This window comes from Bubalus kerabau, chromosome 8 (assembly GCF_029407905.1).
Source record: "Bubalus kerabau isolate K-KA32 ecotype Philippines breed swamp buffalo chromosome 8, PCC_UOA_SB_1v2, whole genome shotgun sequence".
Taxonomy (NCBI): Eukaryota; Metazoa; Chordata; class Mammalia; order Artiodactyla; family Bovidae; genus Bubalus; species Bubalus kerabau.
The window spans coordinates 52,005,818-52,030,683 of NC_073631.1; the positions used below are offsets into that span (position 1 = coordinate 52,005,818).

Consider the following 24,866-nt stretch of genomic DNA (forward strand, 5'->3'; position numbering starts at 1 on the left):
TCTTGTGATCCAGTGGATATTGGCAATTTGATCTCTGGTTCCTCTGCCTTTTCTAAATCAGGTTGAACATCTGGAAGTTCATGGTTCACGTACTGTTGAAGCCTGGCTTGGAGAATTTTGAGCATTACTTTACTAGCGTGTGAAATGCATGCAATTGTGCACTAGTTTGAGCATTCATTGACATTGCCTTTCTTTGGGATTGGAATGAAAACTGACCTTTTCCAGTCTTGTGGCCACTGCTGAGTTTTCCAGATTTGCTGGCATATTGGGTGCAGCACTTTCACAGCATCATCTTTTAAGATTTGAAACAGCTTAACTGGAATTCTATCACCTCCACTAGCTTTGTTCGTAGTGATGCTTCTGAAGGCCTACTTGACTTCGCATTCCAGGATGTCTGACTGTAGATGAGTGATTACATCATCATGGTTATATGGGTCATGAAGATTTTTTTTTAATAGTTCTTCTGTGTATTGTTGCCACCTCTTCTTAATATCTTCTGCTTCTGCTAGGTCCATTCCATTTCTGTCCTTTATTGTACCCATCTTTGCATGAAATGTTCCTTTGGTATCTCTAATTTTCTTGAAGAGATCTCTAGTCTTTCCCATTCTATTGTTTTCCTCTATTTCTTTGAATTGATCACTGAGGAAGGCTTTCTTATCTCTCCTTGCTATTCTTTGGTAATTTTGATAGAGATCACATTAAATCTGTAATTGCTTTGGATAGTATTGCCATTTTAACATTAATTCTCCCAATCCAAGAGCTTGGGATATTTTTCCAGAGTCACTAATTTCCTTTATTAATATTTCATAGTTCTCAGCATATAAATCTGTGGTATTAGTAGTGATTTCTTTATATTATCTCCTTCCTTCTGTTGACTATGTTTTGTTTGTTCTTTTTCTAATTCTTATAGGTTGTGGGTTAAGTGTTTTTGAGATTTTTCTTGTTTCTTAAAGAAGGCCTGTATCACTAAGAACTTCTGTAACTGCTTTTATAGCATCCCATAGATTTGTATGTTTGTTTTTTTTAATTGTCATTTGTCTCAGGGTATTTTTAAATTTCCTTTTGGATTTCCTCTTTAACCTATTGGTTTTTTATTAGAATGTTGTTTGCATGCAGTTTTTTTCTTGATGCTTTTTCTGTGCTTGATTTCTAGTTTCATGCCTTTTTAGTTTCAACCCTTCCCTAAAAGTTGCTGCTTTTTTGTTCTCTTTTCTAGAGTAAGGAGTACTTAGAGTAGATTTGGATCAACTGAGCAGCCACTGAGATGGTGAGGGTAGCTTAGGGTACTTCTTCCTTTCTAATTTCGATCTGGGAATACAACTGGGAGGTGATTTTGGGGGTGGATTTGTGGAGGATATTGACCCAAACAGATGAGTGATACTGGCCTATAGACATAACAGAAATTAGCATCTCCATGGAGACAATCAGTGAGCTTATAAATGCATACCATGAAAATAGCCTTCTTTGTTAAAGGAATTCATGAGTACTAAATCAGGAAAAATATACTCAATATATATTTATATAAAAGCTTTGTACTTTATTTAACTCCATACAAAATGTGGTGATTAAAAACATTAAATAGGTTGAGTTTTATTTTGAAGATCATTAAGTCAGTTTTTAAAAGGTAATGATTTTGCTTTGGTCACCTCAGCCATCTTTTACTTACAGCTCCCCCTCCTTTGTTACAAGCAGGTGCTATAAACAGCAACTTTCTGGCTTATATCCTTTAGGAGTGAACGAACTTCTCCTTCCAGTCTTACTAATTCTTGAGCTTTATCTTCTAAATATTTTTGATTGTCCTCATATTTTCTTTCTAAATCTGTGGGAGATAAAAATAAAAGGTCTGAGCAGTTATACTATGATGATCTCAAAATCAAAGACTGATCCTCTTTTATTATAAGGCTCTAAGTGCTTGAGACAGAGTGAATGGTACTTTACCTTTTAAATAAACTCTAATAACAATTAAAAAAAAAAATCTACCTTTCAGGAGTTGCAGTTTGCTGTTTGCTTGAGCCAAAAGTGTTTTTGCTTCATTTTGTAGCATTTCTGCTTTCCTTCTGGCATCTGCTGACTCTTCGGTTTTCTTGGCAATTAAATTTTCTACTTTCTTGTACTTTTCATCAAGTTCATTGTCCAGAGTCTGCAGTTCCACATTTTGGTAAAAAAAGGTAATGTTAGTGTCAGTAATATAATTGTGGCAATATTAGATCACGTAGATGCTAACTTGCACAGCTAGCATTCTGAATTAAAGGCCATCACCACAGGTACTCAGGTTTCAAGCTACGCAGGAGTAAGTAACTGAAAACATTAACTTGAAATGGTATAATTAGATATAACATTGACATAATTTTTTATTTTTATTTTCTATATTTTTCAGTTATTACTGGAATAGAGTTGCTTTACAGGGTTGTGTTAGTTTCTACTGTACATACAACAAAGTGAATCACCTGTATGTATGTGTGTATCCCCTGTTTTTTGGATTTCTTTTCCATTTAGGTCATCACAGAGCACTGAGTAGAGAGTTCCCTTTGCTATACAGCAGGTTCTCATTACTTTCTATTTTATAGACAGTATCAATAGTACATATATGTCATGTCAATCCCAATCTCCCAATTCACCTCACCCCCAACTCCCCATTCCCCTTTGGTATCCATACGTTTGTTCTCTACATCTGTATCTCTCTGCTTTGTAAATAAGATTGTCTATATCAGTTTTTTCAGATTCCACATCTATGTATTAATGTACAACGTTTTTTTCCTCTCTTTCTGACTTACTTCATTCTGTATTAGTCTCTGGGTCCGTCCATGTCTCCACAAATGACTGAATTTTGTTCCTGACATGATTTTTTAAAATGAAAAGATGTCAAAGACATGGTGGAGTTCCTGTACGTCCCCGGGGGGACAGGCTTTTTCTTTGCAGGTGTTGTAGGAAAATTCATTGAAGGAGAGTTAGAGAAATAGATTTTCTCAAATGTAGGTGTGCTGAGATCCAAATATTTAGACATCAGAAAAAAGTGGGAGGACCATTGACTAATTTAGGGTTGATAGTGACTTGATACCAGGAAACCAGAGGGAAAAGGCAGATTTAACAAAAAGAAGGGCAAGATTTTAGTCATTCTTTTTAGGAATGCTGTTCAAACAATAGCTATTTATAGAAGAATTTCATTGTCAAGGTTTTACTGTTTATTTGTAATCAAGTTTAATATTATGCAGAATGTCCTGTAAGATGACTGCTTGGCTGATTTATGTTCTTAGACCTGCAGGAAACTAGCCCACAGTGAAAAAGATGGGGCAGTGAACTTACTGTTCTCTTTCCCAAACTCAAGGTATAGGGAAGTTATCTGTAATAATGCCTAAAAACTACAGTAGCTTCGAGGAAAAGTCTTGATTTCATTCAGTTTTTAGCTTCCTACTATTCATTTAAGAGTTTCAACACTCCCTTGAAAAGTTTAAAAAGGTTTCTTTAGTGATAAATATTTACTGACACAAATTTAAAAATTAAATGTGTTTCAGTGACTACTTGGCTTCTAGTGAAAAACTGGGGCTTGAGACTTTTCTCTGCAAAATATAGTACCTTCCAGTTAGAGGGAAGAGGTGGTTAATTCCAAATGAGCACAGAAGAGGTAAGATATGGTTCTGTACTAGCTGTTGTCTGTTAGGGATTCTTTAAGCATTTTCTACCCCGCTTTAAAAGATTTCTCAAATGGCCAGGTAATTTACTGTTTGCCATAAAGCTCTTCCTAATTGAAATATAAGTTCAATATGCTTGTTAAGTTAATTTCATTTTTCTAAACCCTAATCCAAGTTTGGATTTGAGGGCCTACATCTCATGTATGGATATTTTCATATCCACTCCCATTCTTTTCCATCTTTGTCTTTAAAGACTGCTATTTCAAAACAGGTCACCCAAGATGTTTCTGATGAATAACCATTCCAAGGAAGGCCTGGAGGAGAGCACTTGCTCCCTTGTTCACACAGCTGTGCAGTAACAAAGCTCTACTTACCTTCTTAACATCTTCTGCACTTTGTTTCACAGTGTATACTACTTTTTCAATATATTCTGCCTCCCCAGAATTCTGGGCAGCTTTCCGCTTAAGTTCTTCCACATTCCTCTCTAGCTCGCTGATACGCTGGGAGGCATTGAACAAAGTTTCCTCAGAAGCTGCTGTTTCAGACTCTATCTGAAAGTATATAATAGATTATATTCAGCAAGCCATTAATTCAAGAAGTGGTAGCAAGTGGTATGAATTCAAGTGTAGAGGAAGATTTAAAAGGCTACTGTGCCACTGCTCTAGAACAACAGAAGTAATTACTAAAAATTTCAAGAAAGCTGATATAAAGTGCCCAACTTCAAAATAGTCTCTGCTACATCTCATATATTTTATTCTTTCAGTACTTCTGAGTCTAGGCTGAAATTTACGTAAATTTTTTCTTACTGAACCACTCCCAGGCAGTGTGATGTGCCAAGAAAGCATTTTAAGGACACCTGCAAACTCTGGCTAAACAGTGTTCACAAGGAAGCTGATGTAAGCAAAGGGATAGCCACATAACTTTCTCAATTAATGTGGGTGGGGAAACCGTAACTTTCAGTCAATTTTAGTTTTTTTTCTATCAACTGTAAATGTTAAGCTTTAGTAGTGGAGATTAAAGCACTTTGGGAGCTACCTGCAAAGTTAATTTGAGTGTTTTCAGCTAATTAATGAAGACCTGGAAACCAGGAATGTTAAAACTATGAAAAGTTACTATAGGATTGTGACGTGGCATAGATCTGAGAAAGTTACAACTGGAAGCTGTAAGTACTCAAGAATTATTTAGGGTAAAAGTATCTCATCTGGGCAATTGGGGAGGGTCCATGTTTGATCTCTTTTCAAAGTATAATCAATAAATACTGATTTTTTTTTTTTAAAGCTAGCCAAAGTAAGCTTGACCCATGACAGAAGAACCAGTTTCACTGAGCACCTATTTTTTATTAAAAATGATCTTCAAGGATGGTTCTATTCTGTAGAATAACTCTGAAGAATAATGTCATAACTAATGGATCAGTATACAAATATGCTCAAAGTTATAACTGTTTCAAACCAAATGATTCTTGATCTGAGAGTTCACCCATTAGTTAGAAAACAATTCTTAGGGAGTATTCTTAGAAGATAACACTTAGAGTAAGTAAGTGAATAGTTTGTGTCAAGCTTTCATTAATATGGTTTAGAGCTTCTCTTTCTTACTGTTTACCTGAAACACTTCCTACCCTCCAAGGTTTCATCTTTAAATAAATTGCATCATCAAGCCAAATATTTCATCTACAATTTGATTAATTTTGCTTTTCAAAACAGTCATTTTTTAAAAGTCACTTAAAGTTCATTTACATGTTACCAGCACACTGACAAGACTGAAAAACCTAGAGAGAAAGCAGAGGGTTAGAACACAGGCTGGGGGATATGGTTTTTCTAAGCTTGATTAAGGAGCCCAAACAAAGGGCTGTGTGTGTGTGTATGTGTGTATATATATATATATATATATATTCAAAACTTCAAGTGGCTGAGGAACTGTCTGGCTTCATTTTACTGAGGGTAATGGAATAGAGGAAGATGGGCTTATATTAACTAATGGTAGGGAAAGCAGATTGAAAAACCATCTCCCAGGTTTTAAATATGATGGGTTGTTGTCTTGAGAAGGGGGATTGGCAGCCAGTAAGAGAAGCATCTAATTTCAGAGTTTTAAGTTTTTAGACTAGAGTACTAAATCCATGTGAATAATTCTTTTTTTAGTGAATGCCTTTAATATTTGGTAGGCTCTAAGGGTATTTTGCGTGTAAATTTCCCATGTATTCTGCATAAAACAGATTGTCTAGCTGTAAGAAGAGCTCTTGTTGCTGTTTAGTTGCTAAGTCATGTCTGACTCATTTGCAACCCCATGGACTGTAGCCCGCCAGGCTCTTCTGTCCATGTGATTTTCTAGGCAAGAATACTGGAGAGGGTTCTCCAGAGGATATTCCTGACCCAGGAATCAAACCCATGTTTCCTGCATTGGTAGGTGGATTCTTTACCACTGAGCCAGCTGGGAAGTAAGAGCTCTATCAGATTCATCTAAAATTAGGTATTAGAAGCAGACAATTTAATTCATTGCTTTCCAGTGGTTTTCAAAACTAGTAACGTTTTTGTGAATGATCACCTCATAAATCTAGTCTTAACTATGTAGTTGCTTTTGGGCTGCAAAAGCTTGCACTGCCCATCCTGTCTCTCCATCTGGAGATGTTCTAAAACTGAATATGAATTAATAGTATGTTTCATACTAAATAGAATCTTATTCCTTGAAGGAACTGGAAACTCGTATCTTTCATAAGGCTTTTTGTGGGGATGCAAATGAAAGTGGGTTTAATGTTTGTTTTCATGCTCCTTTTTTTCCCTAGAAAACAAGACTTTTAGCGTCTGTGCTAAGGGAGTACAGATTTATTAAAGGACTCCTTTGATGTTCAGCTGTAAGAATTTTTATAGGTAACTGTCAGATGTGCTTCTTTCCTGACAAATGTATGTGTGAGTGTGTTTTCTCCCATACGCAACAATGACTGCAGTCTCTTACCGAAGTGAGCAGGTTTTGGGTTCCCTGGATGTCTTCGTCTGCTTGTTTAATTGCCTTCTCTGCTGCAATCTGGGCCTTTTCTGCTTCTTCCAGAGCTTCCCTTACCATGTCTGCAGTGACTTTAACATCTGTTGCACTTTTGCTGAGTAAAAAGAACAGGGTGATAAGTGTGAACAAGAAAAAAGTACTTGGTCTTCTTTTAAAGACCAGCTTTCCTGGAGTGATGCAGAGAGACTCCCACAGGTCACTCGGTGAGAAATGTCACTGATAAAGAAAAGACTTTACTCCATGCTAGATACACAAATCCCAGGGACGGCGGAGCCTGGTGAGCTGCCGTCTATGGGGTTGCAGGGTCGGACACGACTCAAGTGACTTGGGAGGAGGAGGAGGAGATACCCAAAATGAGCTCTGCTAAATGGCATATAAAACTGTGTTCAGATACCTGGCTTTTTGAGCTTCTTCTAACAACATCTCAGCTCTGGCAATGTCAGCCGCACTTTGCTGTAGAATAACCTCTACTTGAGAAAGGCTTTCAACTCGTTCACGAATATCTTCTGTCAAGTTCTGTAACTGCTGTGGAGTGCTAGGCATTTCCATTTTCAAGACTTCGTTAGCAACTGCTTCAATGCTGTCTAGATCAGCACTATCTTCTGTTAAAAGTAAAAAGCAAAGATGGTTCACTCTTTCAACCATATTGGTCATCTACTGTGTGTTCAGCCTGGTGGGCTTATACCAAGCAAAGGTACTTGCTATGTAAGGGTTTTTAATTTGAGTTGGGGAGATGAGATCTACACACAGGAAAAGTAATGCAGACAATGCATACTACTGGAGTTGGTGACAAGCTGGGGTTGTCAGGGAAGACTCTGGAGGGTGTTGAAGGATGAGAGGGTTTGAGAGAAGAAAGAACATCTCTGGTTGGAGAGACAGGATGGGCAGAGCATGTTATGTGGAAGTTGAGTGAAGTGTTGTTCAGTTCAGATTGTAGCAAACTCTACAGGCAAAGGTAAAAGCTGGAACTTGATCCTAAAAGGCAATGAAAACTTTCAGTTAAAAGACTACTGCTGTAAATGCAGATGTAAGTGTTGAAATCCCTAATAAATTATCTGGATTCAGGAAATTAGAGAATCCAGTCAGAGAAGCAAAAGAGTCAATATAGTTGTCTTCAAGGAGTTTCAAATGTAAAGTGTGAAAAAAGACAAAAAAATACCAGAGTTTAAATTCTAAGTATGTCATTGATTTTTAAGATTTTTTTTTTAAACTGAAAGAATATTAAAATTATAAAGCCCAGGGAAATACACAATTGAATGATGACCATCACAGAATATTCCATAAGATATTCTTAGCAAATACTGTTGGCTCCTTATTACTAAGTTATTCTCCCTTTTTCCTTACTAACAGAATACTGATTTTGTTCAGGTACCAACCTGTAAGTTAAGGTAAGTTTATCAGCTCAGAGTTAAATATGGATTAGCCTGCCAATTACAGTAATCCCATTACTGTATAGAATTACTGTATCAGTGACATCTATACATGGTACTCATTTCTGGCCAATGAGATTTATGGAAGTGACTTTTCAAAGACTTCTGGGAAAGATTTCCTCTATTTAAAAATGATACAATAAAGAAATAGCTGGTCTTTTTTTCCATTAGCTATTATTGTGTCTTTGTGGAACTTTGGCAGCCACCTTGTAATAAGGAGGAGTGACCCTGAGAAGAGTTGATATGCTTAATTAAAATGACAGAGCAGAAAGATGAGAAATGCATGGATTCCAGAATCATGGAGCTACTGCTGAACTGATTATATATTATAAAAGACATCTCTGTTTTGATTACATCCATTTCAGTTGAGAGTTTTAACTTGCAACCACAACCATCCTCACTGATGGAACTCAAACTGTGACCAGCAACATTTATGAGCTGCACCACAAATCCTGGAGATTTTCTATTTCTGTACAGAATGCTTAAGACATAGAGCTATCTAATCATAAATAAAATATCCTGAAAACAATAGGATTACAAAACTTTGGGGACAATGCCAAAAAAAAAAAAAAAAATCCTTATAATTAAAGGTTCTAATGACATTACATGTATTCTCTAACACAAGTTCCAAATTTAATTCTCATAGTACATGTTTGACTTCTTGACTTACTACTTGGGTATCACATCAAGTATGTCTTGTATCTGCATAAATTAGAGATTATTTATATACAGCTAAGAAATCTGTATGCAGGTCAGGAAGCAACAGTTAGAACTGGACATGGAACAACAGACTGGTTCCAAATAGGAAAAGAAGTCCATCAAGGCTGTATATTGTCACCCTGCTTATTTAACTTAGATGCAGAGTACATCATGAGAAACGCTGGGCTGGAAGAAGCACAAGCTGGAATCAAGATTGCCGGGAGAAATATCAATAACTTCAGATATGCAGATGACACCACCCTTATGGCAGAAAGTGAAGAGGAACTAAAAAGCCTCTTGATGAAGGTGAAAGTAGAGAGTGAAGAAGTTTGCTTAAAGCTCAACATTCAGAAAACGAAGATCATGGCATCTGGTCCCATCACTTCATGGGAAATAGATGGGGAAACAGTGGAAACTGTCAGATTTTGGGCTCCAAAATCACTGCAGATGGTGACTGCAGCCATGAAATTAAAAGACGCTTACTTCTTGGAAGGAAAGTTATGACCAACCCAGACAGCATATTAAAAAGCAGAGACATTACTTGCCAACAAAGGTCCGTCTAGTCAAGGCTATGGTTTTTCCTGTGGTCATGTTTGGATGTGAGAGTTGGACTGTGAAGAAAGCTGAGTGCCAAAGCATTGATGCTTTTGAACTGTGGTGTTGGAGAAGACTCTTGAGAGTCCCTTGGACTGCAAGGAGATCCAACCAGTCCATTCTGAAGGAGATCAGCCCTGGGATTTCTTTGGAAGGAATGATGCTAAAGCTGAAACTCCAATACTTTGGCCACCTCATGTTGGAAAAGACCTTGATGCTGGGAGGGATTGGGGGCAGGAGGAGAAGGGGACGACAGAGGATGAGATGGCTGGATGGCATCACCGACTCAATGGACATGAGTTTGAGTGGACTCTGGGAGTTGGTGATGGACAGGGAGGCCTGGTGTGCTGCAATTCATGGGGTCGCAAAGAGTCAGACATGACTGAGCAACTGCACTGAACATAAACATTAAGAAATGAAAATATTTCCTAATATGGAAATACTTTAAAATTTGGAAGTATTTTATTCCCTGCAAGAAGTTGGTTTTATCAAAACTGCAGATTTGAATTATGGCCTCTCCAGTACTCTTAAAAATTTGTTTTATATTCCTAGATAGGAAGAAATATCTAAAAGTAAAACAAAAAAATTCCTTACGGGTCAAAAAGTTCCTGATTTGCTTGATCAGATTTCTCAGGTCCTCATTGCTCCTGTCCACTTTTTCTTTGGTAGCATTGGTTTTCAACAGAACATCTTGAGCATTCTGTTTTGCCTCATCAGCCCTCAGTTTTGCTTCAGAGACCTATATATGGGGAATAAAATACCCATGGAACAATGTCATTCAAACAGACGAGAATACTATAAATGATCCAGAAAATGATGACGAAAAACTATGTATTTGGAATCATGGATTTTAGAAACGTCTCGCATTCAACCATACTATTGTGTAGACAAAGTCATCAGTATATCAGTTCCTATACAGTGATCTTACATAGCTAGGGGTAGCATATACAATTTTTTTCCCCAGTTGTTCTTTAGTCTTTTTCTCAGGTTCCAACATACATACTTCAGTTAACATGAAGTTAATACTTCATGGCACTTCAGAAGAATAAAAGCTCAATTGAAATAAAAGCTGGATGTATTCATAACCCTGGACCAATGGTTATTAACATGGATATTTCAAATTATCATAATGAGAAATATGCAAATTCTTAGCCCACCTATGAATAAAACCTCATCTCCCTGATCTCACAAAAACTTTTGCCTTTTCTTATTAGTCAGCATTTGAGATTGATTTCTCCCGTTCAAGTCCTCCATAACTGAAAGCCAACAAAAATAGGCCATCCATTGAATTACCATCTTGGAGAGCTGCTCCACCTCAGCCAGGGCACTCAGGACATCTCGGTCAAAGTCCATGGCTTTCTGCCAGGCGCTGTGTGCAACAGTGACCAGCCCACCACAGCCAGGCCCACCACACTTTTTTTCTCCTTCGTCAGTTCTGCAGTTTGGGCCGCCACATTCAGTCTCGGAACAGGAGGCCCCTGGAGGCGTTCCACACGTCTGCAACAAAGCCAAGGAACAAGCACGGGGTGCAGAGTGAGTCCAAGGTAGCCAACAGCTGTGCAGGGCCTGGGTGGCCCAAGAGAGTGTGTAGGTGGTCCTCGGCAAGGGTGCTTGGAAAAGTGTTCAGGATAGAGAGGAGCAAAGAGCTTAGGGATAAGCCAGCTTGCTTCCTTCCAAGGCAATAGTGATTTAACCCTGCATCAGTGCTTTCAGTACCTTCTGCCCTAATACCATACATAGGGGCTCTGCTCCATCCAGTTGAAGTCTGCTGATATGAAAGCCAAAGAATGCATCCCCTTTCTCCTAACTGGTTGAATTTACAGAAAGAAAAAATGGTATCGAGAATGGACCTAGTAGCCTGTTAACTATTCTGGTAAAAAGGGTGATATAAAAGACCCATAATCAGGCCTTTTAGTAACTTTATGTCTAGTTAGGAAGACACGATAACTCGAGGGAAAACAGCCAAAAATAGGTCAGATCAAGTAAGAAAGAAAGCAGATAGAGATTACTGAGGATTGTAGCTGGGGAAGGAGAGTGGGTTGGTTAGATTTTTAGCAGAAGTGGGGAACATTCCACATGGGAGAGGAAGAGAGAAAATAAAGGTGGGTATAACTTTTCCAAATAACCCCCAAAGCCCCTGCCAGACTCCTCCTCTCTCACCTGCCGGAAACTTCCAAAGGCTTGGTTGTAGAATATATATGGCAAATCGATAAACTACAGGTTTGCTATATGACGGAAAAGGCTGAGCAGGAAGACAAACTATGTTTAGAGCTATTTTGTGGAAAATGCTCATGTTGAAAAGAGGGAAAAGCTATACTACAGTGAAAAATAGTTAACAGAATACTCCCAAACAAAGCATTCTGGTACTTCTTTTAAGAAGAGTAGTTTTTTCAAAATACAGTCTACTCTATAACTTAATAGTTCTGTGATAATTACCCTATTATCTCTTAAAATAATACTCTTTGATGTATCTGGTTTATAGCACATAAAAATCTTCAGAAAATAAAGTTTATTCTGCATGCTATACAAGAACACAAGCCTTAATCAAGAAGGCTTAAGACCTCAGGGATACTTTCTAAAAACATTCTAACACCCTAGGAGATCTGTTTTATTTCATCAGCCTGGCAGGCCTGGAAGAAAACATCATCAGTCTAACTAAATATACACAAAGACAGAACCAAAGGTCCTGGAAAAACACAAAGGAGCAAAAATCTTTCTACACAAAAAGTGGTGGTGTGGAACCTAAAAAGGGAGTTCTCACAAGATTATTAACAGGCACATACAATGAGAGATGGGAAGAAGGTGGCAAGTTTCTAGGCCACTCACCTGATGGAAAGCAGGCACAGGCAGGGCTCCTGTTGTTAATAGCTGGAGGAACCTGCCCACAGGCCACCTATTCCCAAGATGCCCCCTGCTGCAAAGCAGACATACTCTAGCATCCTTAGCTGCTTTTCATTTTAGTTTGGAGAAACTTGTGATAACTAGTTTTAATTAGAATTTATAAGGAAGGAGTCACTATTGAAGAAAGACTGAGAGAATTGGTGTTTCATGCCTGCGTATGGCAGCTCTGTCTCATGTTAGGTGCGAGTACATATTGCTCTAGGCCTCTGTTTCTGTATTAAACAAATGGTAAGAGATTTCCTAACTTTCCATTAGATGCTATCAAGTTTCCTAAGGTAATGAAGGCAATGGCACCCCACTCCAGTACCCTTGCCTGGAAAATCCCATGGATGGAGGAGCCTGGTAGGCTGCAGTCCATGGGGTCGCAAAGAGTCGGACACGACTGAGCGACTTCACTTTGACTTTTCACTTTCATGCATTGGAGAAGGAAATGGCAACCCACTCCAGTGTTCTTGCCTGGAGAATCCCAGGGACGGGGGAGCCTGGTGGGCTGCTGTCTATGGGGTCGCACAGAGTCGGACATGACTGAAGCGACTTAGCAGCAGCAGCAGCAGCAAGGTAATGAAAACATAATCTTGTAGGCATCAATTAACTTTGTCATAATACAGCACAGTGTTTTTGTCTGTTTCAGGAAGGGAAGACTGTCACCAAGACAAAATTGTAATGGAAGTCTGAACTCCCAGCCTCCATGAATTCACTTTACCCCTTCTTGTACTGATCCTCTATGTCTAAAGCCAAGAGAGCAGAAGCCTTGTAAAGGTTATAAACAACACCCTGCAGCTTCTCTCAGATAAGTTTTCTTCTACGAAAAATAGTAAGGGAGCAAGAGGAAGAAAAACCTAGTTTGGATTTTTTTCTTTTTTTTTGCTTTCTGCCTGATTTCCATTAAACTTACCACTCAATTCTATTTCACTCCAGAGTTATTTTTTAAAAGCTTCTGGGAAATAAATTTACTTTCTAGGTTGGTCTCAGGTTAATCTTAACTACGTAAAGTTACTAGGACAAAGGAACATTTTAACTAATAACCTATCCATTAAAAAAAATTCTTTAGCTCCCTTTATTTTTTTTTAGGCAGTCTCTCCGAGAATGATTCTGAATTGCTTCACTGGGATGCAATTTGCACTTCAAGTCAGAGCAAAGTTTAAAAAAAAATGTCCACAGTATAAAAAGAATCCCATTTAGATAAGAAGTGAGTCAATTCAGCAGCATGGGAGAGTAGTCCTGATTCTTTGGTTGTACCACAGAGAAATTGCTGCGAGAGGAAGGTGGAAACTCACATGCTGCTGTTTTTAATCTGGCTTGGTCACAGATACCCCAGAATGGGCCAGAGACTGGTTTCCCTCCCGCTGACTCATCTGCAAAGTGGACAGTGTTAAAGACAAAGCAGGGTATTTTTGCTCTTGTAGCATGGCAGCCTGGGGGCCAAACTCAAACCTTACCATTTCGGCAGCAGCTGAAAGGTCAAGACTTTGTAGTTTGCCTGCCAGTTCATCCAGAAGGCGGGCCTGCTCCTCCTGTTTCTCTCTGAACTGCGACTCTTGCTCCAATATAAAATCTTCCACCCTGTCTCTAGTGAGGGCCGACTGCTCCACCGTGCTGTTGGAATTTGTGGTGGAGGCATTCACACGCTCCTCGGCCTCTAGAGACATCTGGAAATACTTGGTAATGCTGTCCAAGGCTCCTAGAGCATGAGATGAAATTGCCCACAGTTAATCCCTTTGTACCCAATCTCCCTAAATTGACCATATGGTTTTGTTTTAAAATTCAAAGAATAAAAACCTTAAAGAAATACAACTTTCTTCTCATGATCAATGAATATACTTTGTTCCATTGGCACCTAACTGTGGCTCTGGAGGATGCCAAACATCTGGATTAAAAAATTAAGTCAATCATGAAGATTTTGTTCCTACACAGGCAAGCATCCAGTTCTTTCTAAATAGCTGGTGTGAGACAACTTGTAGATTACATGTCCAGATGAGTTTTCCCTTTTCTTATTTAACTTTATATCCACTCAAATGGCTAATGTTATATACATAAAACAGCCTGACATGTTTTGGCTTTAAAGGAACTAGCTAAAAAAAAAAAAAAAAAAATCATGCATAAAACAGGATGCATAGAGTGATCTGACGTATTTTACTTTCTTTTGCTTTGGGGGGAGAGGGTCCTATATAATATGGCCTACAATATCAATAAATGATTTGCAAATGTGATTTCCTGGTCAAGTAACAAACGATTTGCAGAAGTATCAACTTGATTTCTTAACTTTTTATAAGAGCCCCTTTTCAAGTCATATGAAGGAGGTCAACCACTAAATGGGATGCCATTCTAACACAAAGACCACTGCCCACTCCATGCAATGCCGTCTGTGCCCCACATCCCACATTGATAAAATGACTTTAATCCTCCTTTGTGCCAGAGACTCAATGAGGAAAAGCTTTCAAATTATTACAAAGCACTTACTTTTCTTCTGAAAGTGCTCCATTAAGTATTTGCATTAAAAAAATGCTCACCCCGAATATCTGAATTTTTGATAAATTCCAACTGTTCAGCAAGCTCTTTCACTGTGTTATCTAGACCTTCTGCTTCTGCCTGTAGAGTATCTAGTTGTCTGGCTGTGCTGTTATTTTGCATAGCTGTGTCAGACAAATCCACTTCTACTTGTGCCATCTTTTCTGTGACATCTTTAGTAAGTTTCCTGTAAAGAGAAGGGTAAATGAACTTAAGGGCAAGAAACTCAAGGGAAAATTTGAAGTCTCATTTTTACATTTTCCACTAATACTGTATCCATTACTCTGTAATTTCAAATCGATTCAGTAGTTTATAACAGTTCATCTTCAAGTACTGGTTTTAATCTTATCATTAAGAGATTATGTTAAATCTAATGATTTTTCTTTCTTCAATGCTTTGAAGGAAAACACAGCAGTTCCACTCAGCTGTGTTGTGACAGATGGGCTATTTGAGGGATTCTGAATATCTGATGTAACATGAGCACAGATCCAGAGCATGCGTCCCACTCTGTAACATAAGCAGCTGCAAGCCCATACAATTCCACAAACTCAAAAGACATAAGTGACTCCCGTGTAGAATTATGGCTCCCAGCCACCTGCCAAAAACACTCCTATCTGAACCTCAGGGATCTCCTTCAAGATGAGACATGCAGAAAGAAAGCCCCATGGCCACCAGGAAGACAGTGGAAACAAGGCAAAGAAGCTTTTCATACACACCACCCTTCAGACAAAGTCTCATCAAAGGAGCCACCTTCCACCAACAAAGCAACCCTTTCATTTTTCCTGAGAAAGAAAGCATCACTGAGGATGGAATATGATAACCATTTACTTTGCACAATACTTCGTTTGGAATGCAAACCCAACTGCCTTTGTTCTGTATCTTCTGTCTCCAAAGCTGTACTTTAGGCATCTATTTGTAAATTACTCGCGTATGCAGTGCGCATGTGTGTACATATCACAAAGAAAGTGCAAATCACGAAGACCTCAGCTCTGGGTATCACCTAATGGAGTGTAATTGTCTTCTCAGGGATATAATCATATAAAAAACTGGGAAAATGTAGAGATGCTGAAAGGTTGGGAGCCATGCGAAAAACGATATTTAAGGCTGAGATAATACCATGACCCAACTCAAAGGAAAAGTGCTTAAAAGGATTTGTGGGTTAAATTACATTTTGTAAACCTGATGGCTTTTTTTCCTGACCTGAGGCTAGTTTCTTTTTTTCCAGTGCTTTGCTTTTATTAATCTGTTGATTCCCAGAGGGCTTTCATTTCTCCTCAGGTCTCATACAATGTTATAATTAAAAAAAAAATAAAATAAAAATCAAACCTTACATTGTAGATTTTTAAATAATGTCACTCAGGATCCTAAAACATGCATCCTTGGATACTGTGTTGGAAATAGATTAATGAAATGAGTTTTCCTGAGATGATTACTATCTGTGTGATTAGATGAAGAGCGAAGGTAGAACCAGAGCTGTCGGTGGAATGTAATCGCTCTTCTGGCGGCTCCTGAAGGATACCAGAGTTTTTTGTTCTCCCTTAAGGTGCATGACACCAAGGCCAAGAAATCATTTCTTAAGTGGGGTTGCATTCAGACCAGGGCCTTTTAAGGCTTGTTATCGCTTCATGTAAGAAGGCTGAGCTGTACTGTGGTCTTTTTTTTAATGAGGTAAAATTCCTCATTAAATGCATTATCGCCTCACATCAGATATCTCCTAACACCCTGATCAACCACATGATCTTGGGCACAAGATCTGAGGCTTGAAGTCAAGGGACCAGTTACTTTAAATCTAGAAGTTGTAGGAAGGATCTCCTACAAGGTACTTGAGCTAATGTCAGCTGTTAGCTTCCTGCTTCTCATACACAGTGTGGAGATGAATGAAAAGTCCGTCTGACTTCTTAGAGATGCTGATTAAAGTCCCATCACACAAAATTGCTCCTGTAGTTCTGGCATAATGTACAATCGCCTGAATGTATAGGATTTAGCCATGAAACGACCCCCCTGCTCCTGCCAAATGGGGAATCTAGAATAAAAACTCATAGCATTTGGAGAAGCACAAATGCTCCATATCCTTTCCTGTTTTGTCCTTTAGCCTAGATCTTATTTTGCTGTTTTGGGGGTCCTTTCTGGCAAAGGGAGTTGGAATGTTTGAGAACAGGAGAGATAATTGGGAGAAATGGGAAAAAAATAATCTCATAAAAGTTGAGCATCACTCAGCTCAATTCTCTCTGCTTTCACTGGCAAAATACACACTCTCCAATCAGAGATATGATTGCCCAGAGAAGGACTAAGAAGAGGAATTTTCATCGTAGGGAATCTATTAAAATTGGATGAATGAAGCCCGGCTCTAGTGGACCAATAGCTGAGCAGTAGAAATAACCTAGAAATAGGAGTCTTACTTGTGGTAATGGAATTTCCCTGGAAGTAGCAAAACATATGACAACAACTTATAATGTTTTCTGCAATTATATTACCATTTCATAGATTAATCCTTTTGTTACTCTGTAAGGAAAAAGTAGAGTATCCTCCCCTCCGCCGCAGGTGAGAAGGGAGGCTTGGAAGTGTGTGAGTCATTTTAGTTCACAAGCCTAGCAAGTAACCCAGTTTTGACTGTTATGGATCCTTTGTTTCTGGATCCAGACCTTCTACTGCCCAAGAGTTATTGTTTGCAGAGAAAAGTGCTGGACATAACATGCACACATTCTGCACTGCAGTCCCCACAACTCTGGGTCCATTCGCCCCCAAGCCCAGAGCAGTGCCTGCCAGAAAATGAATGCCCAGCATCTATTTTCACTCACAGCACTGACCACCCCTCCTGATGGAATCACTGCGCTGTTGATTCACCAAGTTGAAACAACATCGTGAGCTGTTACTCTGGCTTATCAACTACTTACTCTGCTTCTTCAAAGAGATGCCCGATGTTCTTCAGTGGCTCGGCAGCTGGGCTCTGGGCCAGGATGTCTCTGATCTCGTTGACTTTCTTCTCCACCGAGTCCACAGTCTCCCGGTAAGGCCCAATCACACCACTGATCTTCAAGGCCTTGGCTTTCTCCAGGAACTTCTGGGTCCTGTTGGTCAACTCAGCGATGATCACGTCCCAAAGAGCAAAGCACTGGTGGCAGGGCGTGCAGTCGGGGAAGACGCCCGAGTAGCCCCGGGTGCACTTGTCACAGCGTGGGCCCTCCACGCCCTCCACACACACACACTGGCCAGTGGACTGGTCACACTGTGGTGTCTCGATGCCCCTGGGGTCGCAGTCACAGGCTAGAAGGGAGACAGCAATGCTGGCTGAGCCACTAGAGCCCAAACAGCCACTAGGCAGTTACACCCTCAGCCACTGTTACACAGGAAGGTCTGTACATGGCCTACGGCAGTTGACCAATGACCCTCACAGAGACTATAGCCGCTCCCCCCACAACACGCGGTACCTCAACCCTGGCTAGCTGCTGCTTAACAATTATAGTGATAATAAATTTTTCTTTAAGTGAACACCATTGTGCATCATTGTACCTGCCTCTGTACACTGGTTTACATGCATCGTCTCACTTAATCCTCACAATAGCCCTATGGGATCCACGTATTACAATCATCAGCTTTATAGACGTGAAAACTGAGGTCTAGAGAGATTACGTGACTGCCAAGTTTTGCAGCAGGGAAGCGGCCAAGCCAGGAGTCTGACTCAGCACTTTGCAGCTCCCGAGTCCGTGCTTTTAAGCTCTGTCTTGCCTCTGTTCCCTTTTTTTGACCTGTCTGTAGATCCTGTCAGGACAGGACAGGGTCTGTCAGGTGATACCCTAAAGATGTGAGGCCTCTGGCCTAAGATAGAGCAGTGATGAGCAAGCAACATACCAACATCCCTCTACCCGGTCACAGAACAGTGAACAGTTGATGAAATGCAATAAGGTTGATATAGAGAAAACTAAATGAGAAAGAAGTCTCAGGAATTCTAAGCGTCTGGTTAAAAGGCTTTCAATTAAGTATCATCTAACTTATGGGTGCCTGCCATTGCAATAACCACCCCCAGCGCTAAGAACAGAGGCTCATAAAACATCTGAAGTGCAAAGGCCTTGGGAGCCATTCAGTCCCAACCTCTCACTTGGCCCAGTAGGGTTGGCATCTGAGGCACTGTGCCATTGAAGCCCGGCTCAGAGTCCCAAAGCTCGGATGACTAACTTGGTTTTCTATCAACACTTGGCATTTGTATTTGTTCAGTGTTTGAATAACAAAAGGCCTGCAGGGGGCACTAGGGGTAAGGAACCTGTCTGCTAGTGCAGGAAACGTAAGAGACTCGGGTTTGATCCATGGGTCGTGAAGATCCCCTAGAGAAGGAAATGGCCACCTGCTCCAGTACTCTTGCCTGGAAAATACCATGGACAGAGGAGCCTGGCGGACCTCAGTCTATGGATCGCAGAGTTGGACACAACTGAGCATGCACACACACTCACCCCTTATCCCTGGCCTTAAACCCCTTCTGGGAAAAGGTGGGGATAAAAATAAAAACAAAGATCCTATTTCCCTAAGTTGATTGTGGACTCCAAGGGCAGAGGTACACCTTTAACCATCTTTCCATTCTCAGCTCTGTGCACAGGGTTAACTCTCAAACTGGAGTTCAACTGTCTGCCAAACAAGGCTCTACCCTCATTTTTGATACAGGCACACGAGAGACATCAACACACCCCCTACAAAAGAAAATAATCTTCCTAGGACTCAATGTTAATTGTGGCAAAGCACAATGATGTTCACTGCAGCACTACTATATATGAAATAGATAACCAACCAGGACCTACTATAGAGCACAGGGAACTATACAATATTTTGTAATAATGCATAGTAGGAAATATACATATAACCGAAAATATACATGTAACTGAATCACTGTGCTGTACACCTGAAACTAATACAACATTGGAAAATCAACTATATTTCAATTAAAAACCAAAAAACCCTTCCTGAGTCAATAGTATTGTCTCCAAAAGACTTTCTAATGAAACATTTTCCAGAACCAGTTTCATGGATGGTCCTGGAAACAAAATACTCCACCTTCCAAAGCCAGAAAGATGTGTGTTTGTGGACTGGACCATTCACCTGACTCTCCTCACACCCTGCTTTGTATTGTTGCTTTAGCTTTTCCTGGCCTCTGTTTGCCAACTACAATCCACAATCTCAAGCACCAAGTTTGAGTAGAACAGTGTTATAAAAACTCAGGCTGCCTACTGGTGAATCCTGCCTTCCCCACACCCAGCTACCCGACCCTAGCTGGGACAAAAACTGAGTCATGCTTTCCATGTCTATAAGGGATAATGATTATACCTAGCCACTCTTAGGATTGCTTTCAGGATGAAATGAGAGTTCTATGATCAAGTAGCTTTGGGAAATTCTACGCTCTCCTTTTGAAAATTCAAAACAAACAGCATGTTAAAAACTCAGAAGAGTTCTGCATTAAAAACCTTGTTCCACACTTTTTTTTTTTACCCAGTCATATCCCATTATACTGTGGGATCTTTTTCTAGTGGAATACCTAATGACACCCCCCACACCCCCCAAAAAAGAAAGGGAAAGACTTTGGAAAACCACTGCCTCCATCAGTTTCTACAATCAAAGAGACTGGGAAGAACTTGGCTAATGCTTATATCTGAAGGTCTGTGTTGTTTAGCCTTCAGGAACGGATTTCCATATCATCTCATAGAATTCAGTCATCTTCCAGAAAGCTGTAAGTTACCTAGGTCATCTAAGTCCTAGCCTCTCAAACTCCAACAGGCATCAGAATCATGTACAGGGCTCATTTAACACATTCGCCCCATTTCTCCCCACAGATCTGGAATCAGTGGGGCCTGAGAATTTATATTTCTAGTAGTTGCCAAGAGATGCTGATACTGAGAGTCACTACATCCCATTTTGAGAAGTACTGACCATGTTATCTTCCCAGCTGTTCACCTTCCTTTTGCATGTTAAGTGTGTGTGTGTGTGTCTGTGTGGAGGAGGGGAGTGGAGCAATCATGACCTTCTAGTTCACCAATGTAAGCTGATGAATGGACCTAAGGACTTGTGTAAGCAGAGGGCCTTTGTGATGCCATTTGAAATGAATGAGGCTGTCAGGTGCTCCTGTCCTGCAGGCCCCAGTGGGGAGCCCTGTGTGGGGCCTCACGTGGCCCAGCAGATCTGTCCTACTATTTTTTGGCCGCACTATAGGATGCAGGATCTTAGTTCCCCGACCAGGGATGGAACCCATGCCCCCTGCATTGGAAGCAGAGAATCTTAACCACTGGACCACCAGGGAAGCCCCAGATCTGTCCTGCTTTACTGTTATGCTTAGGCTGGGGACAACAGTGCCAGATGGTGCATATGCTTTTAGTTTGCTTAGAAAATCTTTCTTTCCTGAAGATAATGCAAAGGTACAGTCCTAAAGAGGTTTTCACTGAATTCATGCTGGGAGCATGGGATGTGTACATATATTGAGTTTATTTTTAATTTCTCTAACAAGTGTTCATTTATGTCATTGGAATAGGCATGTCTTGCTCTCATTCTGTCGTGGCCTCTTTGAGGGGGAAAATATTGGTCCCAAACTGTGGGATTTAAAAGGCAAGTGGCCTCTCATTAAGACTTTCCTTGTCTTTCACACAGCTACGTGTTTTCTCATAGGAAGAATACCTACCTATGACTTAAGTCTTCCCAGAAGCATATTGCTAACGAGACAATAATAGAGTCTAAAACTGTGCCTTCCAACAAGTCACTTCAACAGAAAGGTTAGCAATGGAAGGCATATTTGGCAAATGATTACATAATGTGAAAAAAGCGGTCACGTTCTTTTCCCAAAATCTACCTAATTCTCATCCCAGCTGATCTCTGGACCCTGCCCCTCAAGACCAGTGTCCCAGAGGGTGGGCAGTGCTCTGGCACCTCCAGAGACCAGGACCTGTTTGCTGACCACATTCCTTTCCTCCATTTGAAAAGCAGAGTCAAATTTCATAGATGGCTGGATTGCAGTTTCATCACTGAAAAAGTCTGACTACCTAAAAATGTATCAGGTTTTCATTTCAAACTGACGCTGGTGAATTGTTAAAGCACCAGTGGACATGTGCTTCCTTCTTTTATTAAGTTTCCAGAACTGCTTCTCTGATGGGGTCACCTTGGAGGCAAGTACTAAAAGGCCCAAACTTATGACCTTGTAAAAAATACCCCCTAAGAGTATTTTCCTTTCTGCTGAAGCAGAAAGGTTGGTTCTCACCTGACAGTTTAAAACTTTACAGACAGTAAAGCTGTGAAGGAGACTCTCCAACCTCACATTCACTGGGACTGGGAAAATTTATCAAGTAATTGTACTGGTTGTCTCCAACAGGGCCAATGTGTTTTCTCCTCTTGAGAGGAAGGGATAGGAGTCCAGGGGACCTGCAACTCAGTGTGGCTTTAAAGAATGGCATTATTAGGTGAAGGACCAAAACCTTTCTCTTGGAAAGGACTATATATAGTGAAAGCTGTTGCCTGATTTTTAAGATGAACAAATCATGAAGATGAAGAACAGCATTCTAAAAATGAGACTGTCATCATTTTAATAAGCCATGAGAATTCCACCTTCCTATATAAATATATTCTTGGTTACGTGGGCAGTGGGTCATCTCTATTTTTACTAAGTTTTCTCCTCATTTAAAACAAGAGGTACAAACTATTAAGTATAAAATAAGCTACAAGGAGGGATTCCCTGGTGGTCCAGTGGTTAAGAATCCACCTTGCAATGCAGGGGACATGGGTTCAATCCCTGGTTGGGGAACTAAGATTCCATATGCTGCAGGGCAACTGAGCCTGTGTGTTACACCTACTGAGCTGGAGCACTCTGGAACCCATGCACCACAACTACAGAGCCTGAGCAACCAGAGACCAGGACACAGCTGGAGGGCCCACATGCCACAACAAAAGACCCCACGTGACACAATGAAGAAGACTGCCACAACTAAGACCCGCCGCAGCCAAATAAATAAGTACATAAAATAAGCTACAAGGATATATTGCACAACAGAGGGAATATAGTCACTATTAAAAAAAAAGCTATAAATGGAGCATAACCTTTAAAAATTTTTAATCACTATATTGGACACCTGTAACTTATATACTATTGTACAGCAATGATACTTCAACTAAAAAATTAATAAAACATGATCTCTAAGAGGTTGGTAGATGAAAAATAGTGTAACCATTTTACAGACTCTGAGATCTGGAGGAAAATTTCAGCAAGGAAACAGCAGAGTGGGAAATAGCCTACGTGCCTCTTTCTTAGCAAGTGTCCCTTTCTGCTTTCTTCGTATCCATCCCTTCTTGTCTGCAGACCTCCTCTGCCCACTGAAGAAAGTCCATCCTCAAGGGCTTTCCACCATCTGATGGCACTGAATCTCCTCTGTCTTTCCATGAAGACTGTTCCCATGACACCTGCCGAGGGACTCAGGTCCCTGCCTGGCTTCCCCCCGCCCCGACGCCTGCAGAGTTCAGCACCTCTCGTTTCCTGCTGGCTCCCTCCTCTGACACCTGCAGAGTTCAGCACCTCTCGTTTCCTGCCCTCCTGCAGCTTCATGCACTGTTTCCCCCCGGAGCCTGCAAGGGGCCCTGATCAGGGAGCGGCTCTCCTCCCCAGTGTCCAGATCCCACTGGGCACACTGGGCAGTAACTCAGGCTTGTGTTGGTCCCCACACCTTTCCTTTTGAACTTGAAGCTGCCTGGGGACCAAGAGAGTGCTCTCCTCACATCAGGGGACAGGGTTTACTCGTTTTTGTCATGAACCTGCCTCAATAGATCCCTGGGGATGTGCTCTCACACCAAAGGTTAATTCTTGCTTTACTTCGGCATTTCTATTTTACTCGAAGGGAAATTTCAATACTTTCTAATCTCTGAAATGTGATTTTCTTTTTCTGTAAATTCTCTAACCTCCTCCAGTCCCACATTTTTTTTTTTTTTTTTTTTTTTGCCTCAGTAGTATGATTTTAAATGGAAGTTTCAAAAGTTTTAAAACGGAAGTTGGAGAATAAATAGGATTCACCTGCAGAAATGAGCTGGCTGTCTGGCCCAGGAGTTGGTAAATGTTTTCTATAAAAGGCTCCATCACAACTCCTCAACACTGGTACTGCAGCAGAAAGGGAGAACGGACAATATGGACAAACCAGGGCATGACTGTGCTCCAGTCAAACCTTACTGAAGGGGGCTGACAGCTGGATCTGGTACATGGCTATGGACAAGCCTTCCCTCTACTAACAAAAATATCTGCAATTCTCTAAAGAGTCAAATTAAATCTGACTTCCTGAGCCACCCTGGAAATAAAGCAAAAAGGTGGGTGATTATAAAGGAATCCCAGCCTGAGAAAAGATGACAAGCATTAAAAAAACAAATTATGTCTGAGCAAAAATGTACTTCGATTTTCTACCAAAAACTACTGGAAATGAGAAACAAGCAGGATGAAAAAAACAGCCAGAAACTCTCACCTATGGCCCCTATTTCCAATCAGCCTGGCCTTTCCCAAGAGCCAGAGGCCTTGCCTCTGCGGTCTGCCAGTCAATAGAAGATTCCTCCTGTGACCCTTTGACTCCTCAGGGCATGGGGCAGAGCTCTGGGCAGAGGTTTTTCTCGGGCACGTTCAGGACTGGGTGGGCGAGCTCCTCTCCATCCAGCACAGTGATGGGCTTGTTCAGACTCAGCACTGTCGGCCAAGAGCCCCAACCCGCCTGGACAATGGGAACATTCAACAATTCACGAGCTGGAGGCTCAGCTCGTTTGTCTTTGACATAACTCCATTTTTTTCCATAAGGAGAATACTTAGCTATGACTTAAGTCTTTCTATAAGCATATTGTTAGTGAGGTGGCTCCAGAAAGTCTGAACTTGTGCCTTGTTCAACCGAAAGATTTGAAATTCACTCCTGGGCAGTGAGTGACTTAATCTGAGAAGACTGTTCACATTTTCATTCCCCATAGTTCAACCTAATTTCAGATAACACCTACTTGTGTTCCCGCTGGTTGCTGGACCCTGTCCCTTCAATCTCTTGCCCTCCCATTTGCACTGGTGACTGTGTTCCTGAACTCGATCTGCTCCTGCATTCCTGTCCCTGCCCTCATCAGATTATTCTGGTCTTGCTCC

The 24,866-nt window shown here is 40.6% G+C and overlaps 1 protein-coding gene across 1 annotated transcript in view; it reads right to left on the bottom strand.

Moving 5' to 3' along the window:
- Nucleotides 1–1,514: 1,514 nt before the first annotated feature.
- LAMB1 (laminin subunit beta 1) overlaps nt 1,515–24,866 on the bottom strand; it is a 78,129-nt gene continuing 54,777 nt past the window's right edge. The window contains exons 25-34 of the mRNA XM_055590268.1: nt 17,650–18,019; nt 14,758–14,942; nt 13,687–13,928; nt 10,640–10,843; nt 9,941–10,085; nt 7,018–7,225; nt 6,576–6,717; nt 4,004–4,180; nt 1,981–2,140; nt 1,515–1,819 (exon numbers count right to left, since the gene is read on the bottom strand). Coding sequence (XP_055446243.1) covers nt 1,683–1,819; nt 1,981–2,140; nt 4,004–4,180; nt 6,576–6,717; nt 7,018–7,225; nt 9,941–10,085; nt 10,640–10,843; nt 13,687–13,928; nt 14,758–14,942; nt 17,650–18,019 — 1,970 coding nt within the window. The 3' untranslated portion in view covers nt 1,515–1,682. The remainder of the gene's footprint in view (nt 1,820–1,980; nt 2,141–4,003; nt 4,181–6,575; nt 6,718–7,017; nt 7,226–9,940; nt 10,086–10,639; nt 10,844–13,686; nt 13,929–14,757; nt 14,943–17,649; nt 18,020–24,866) is intronic.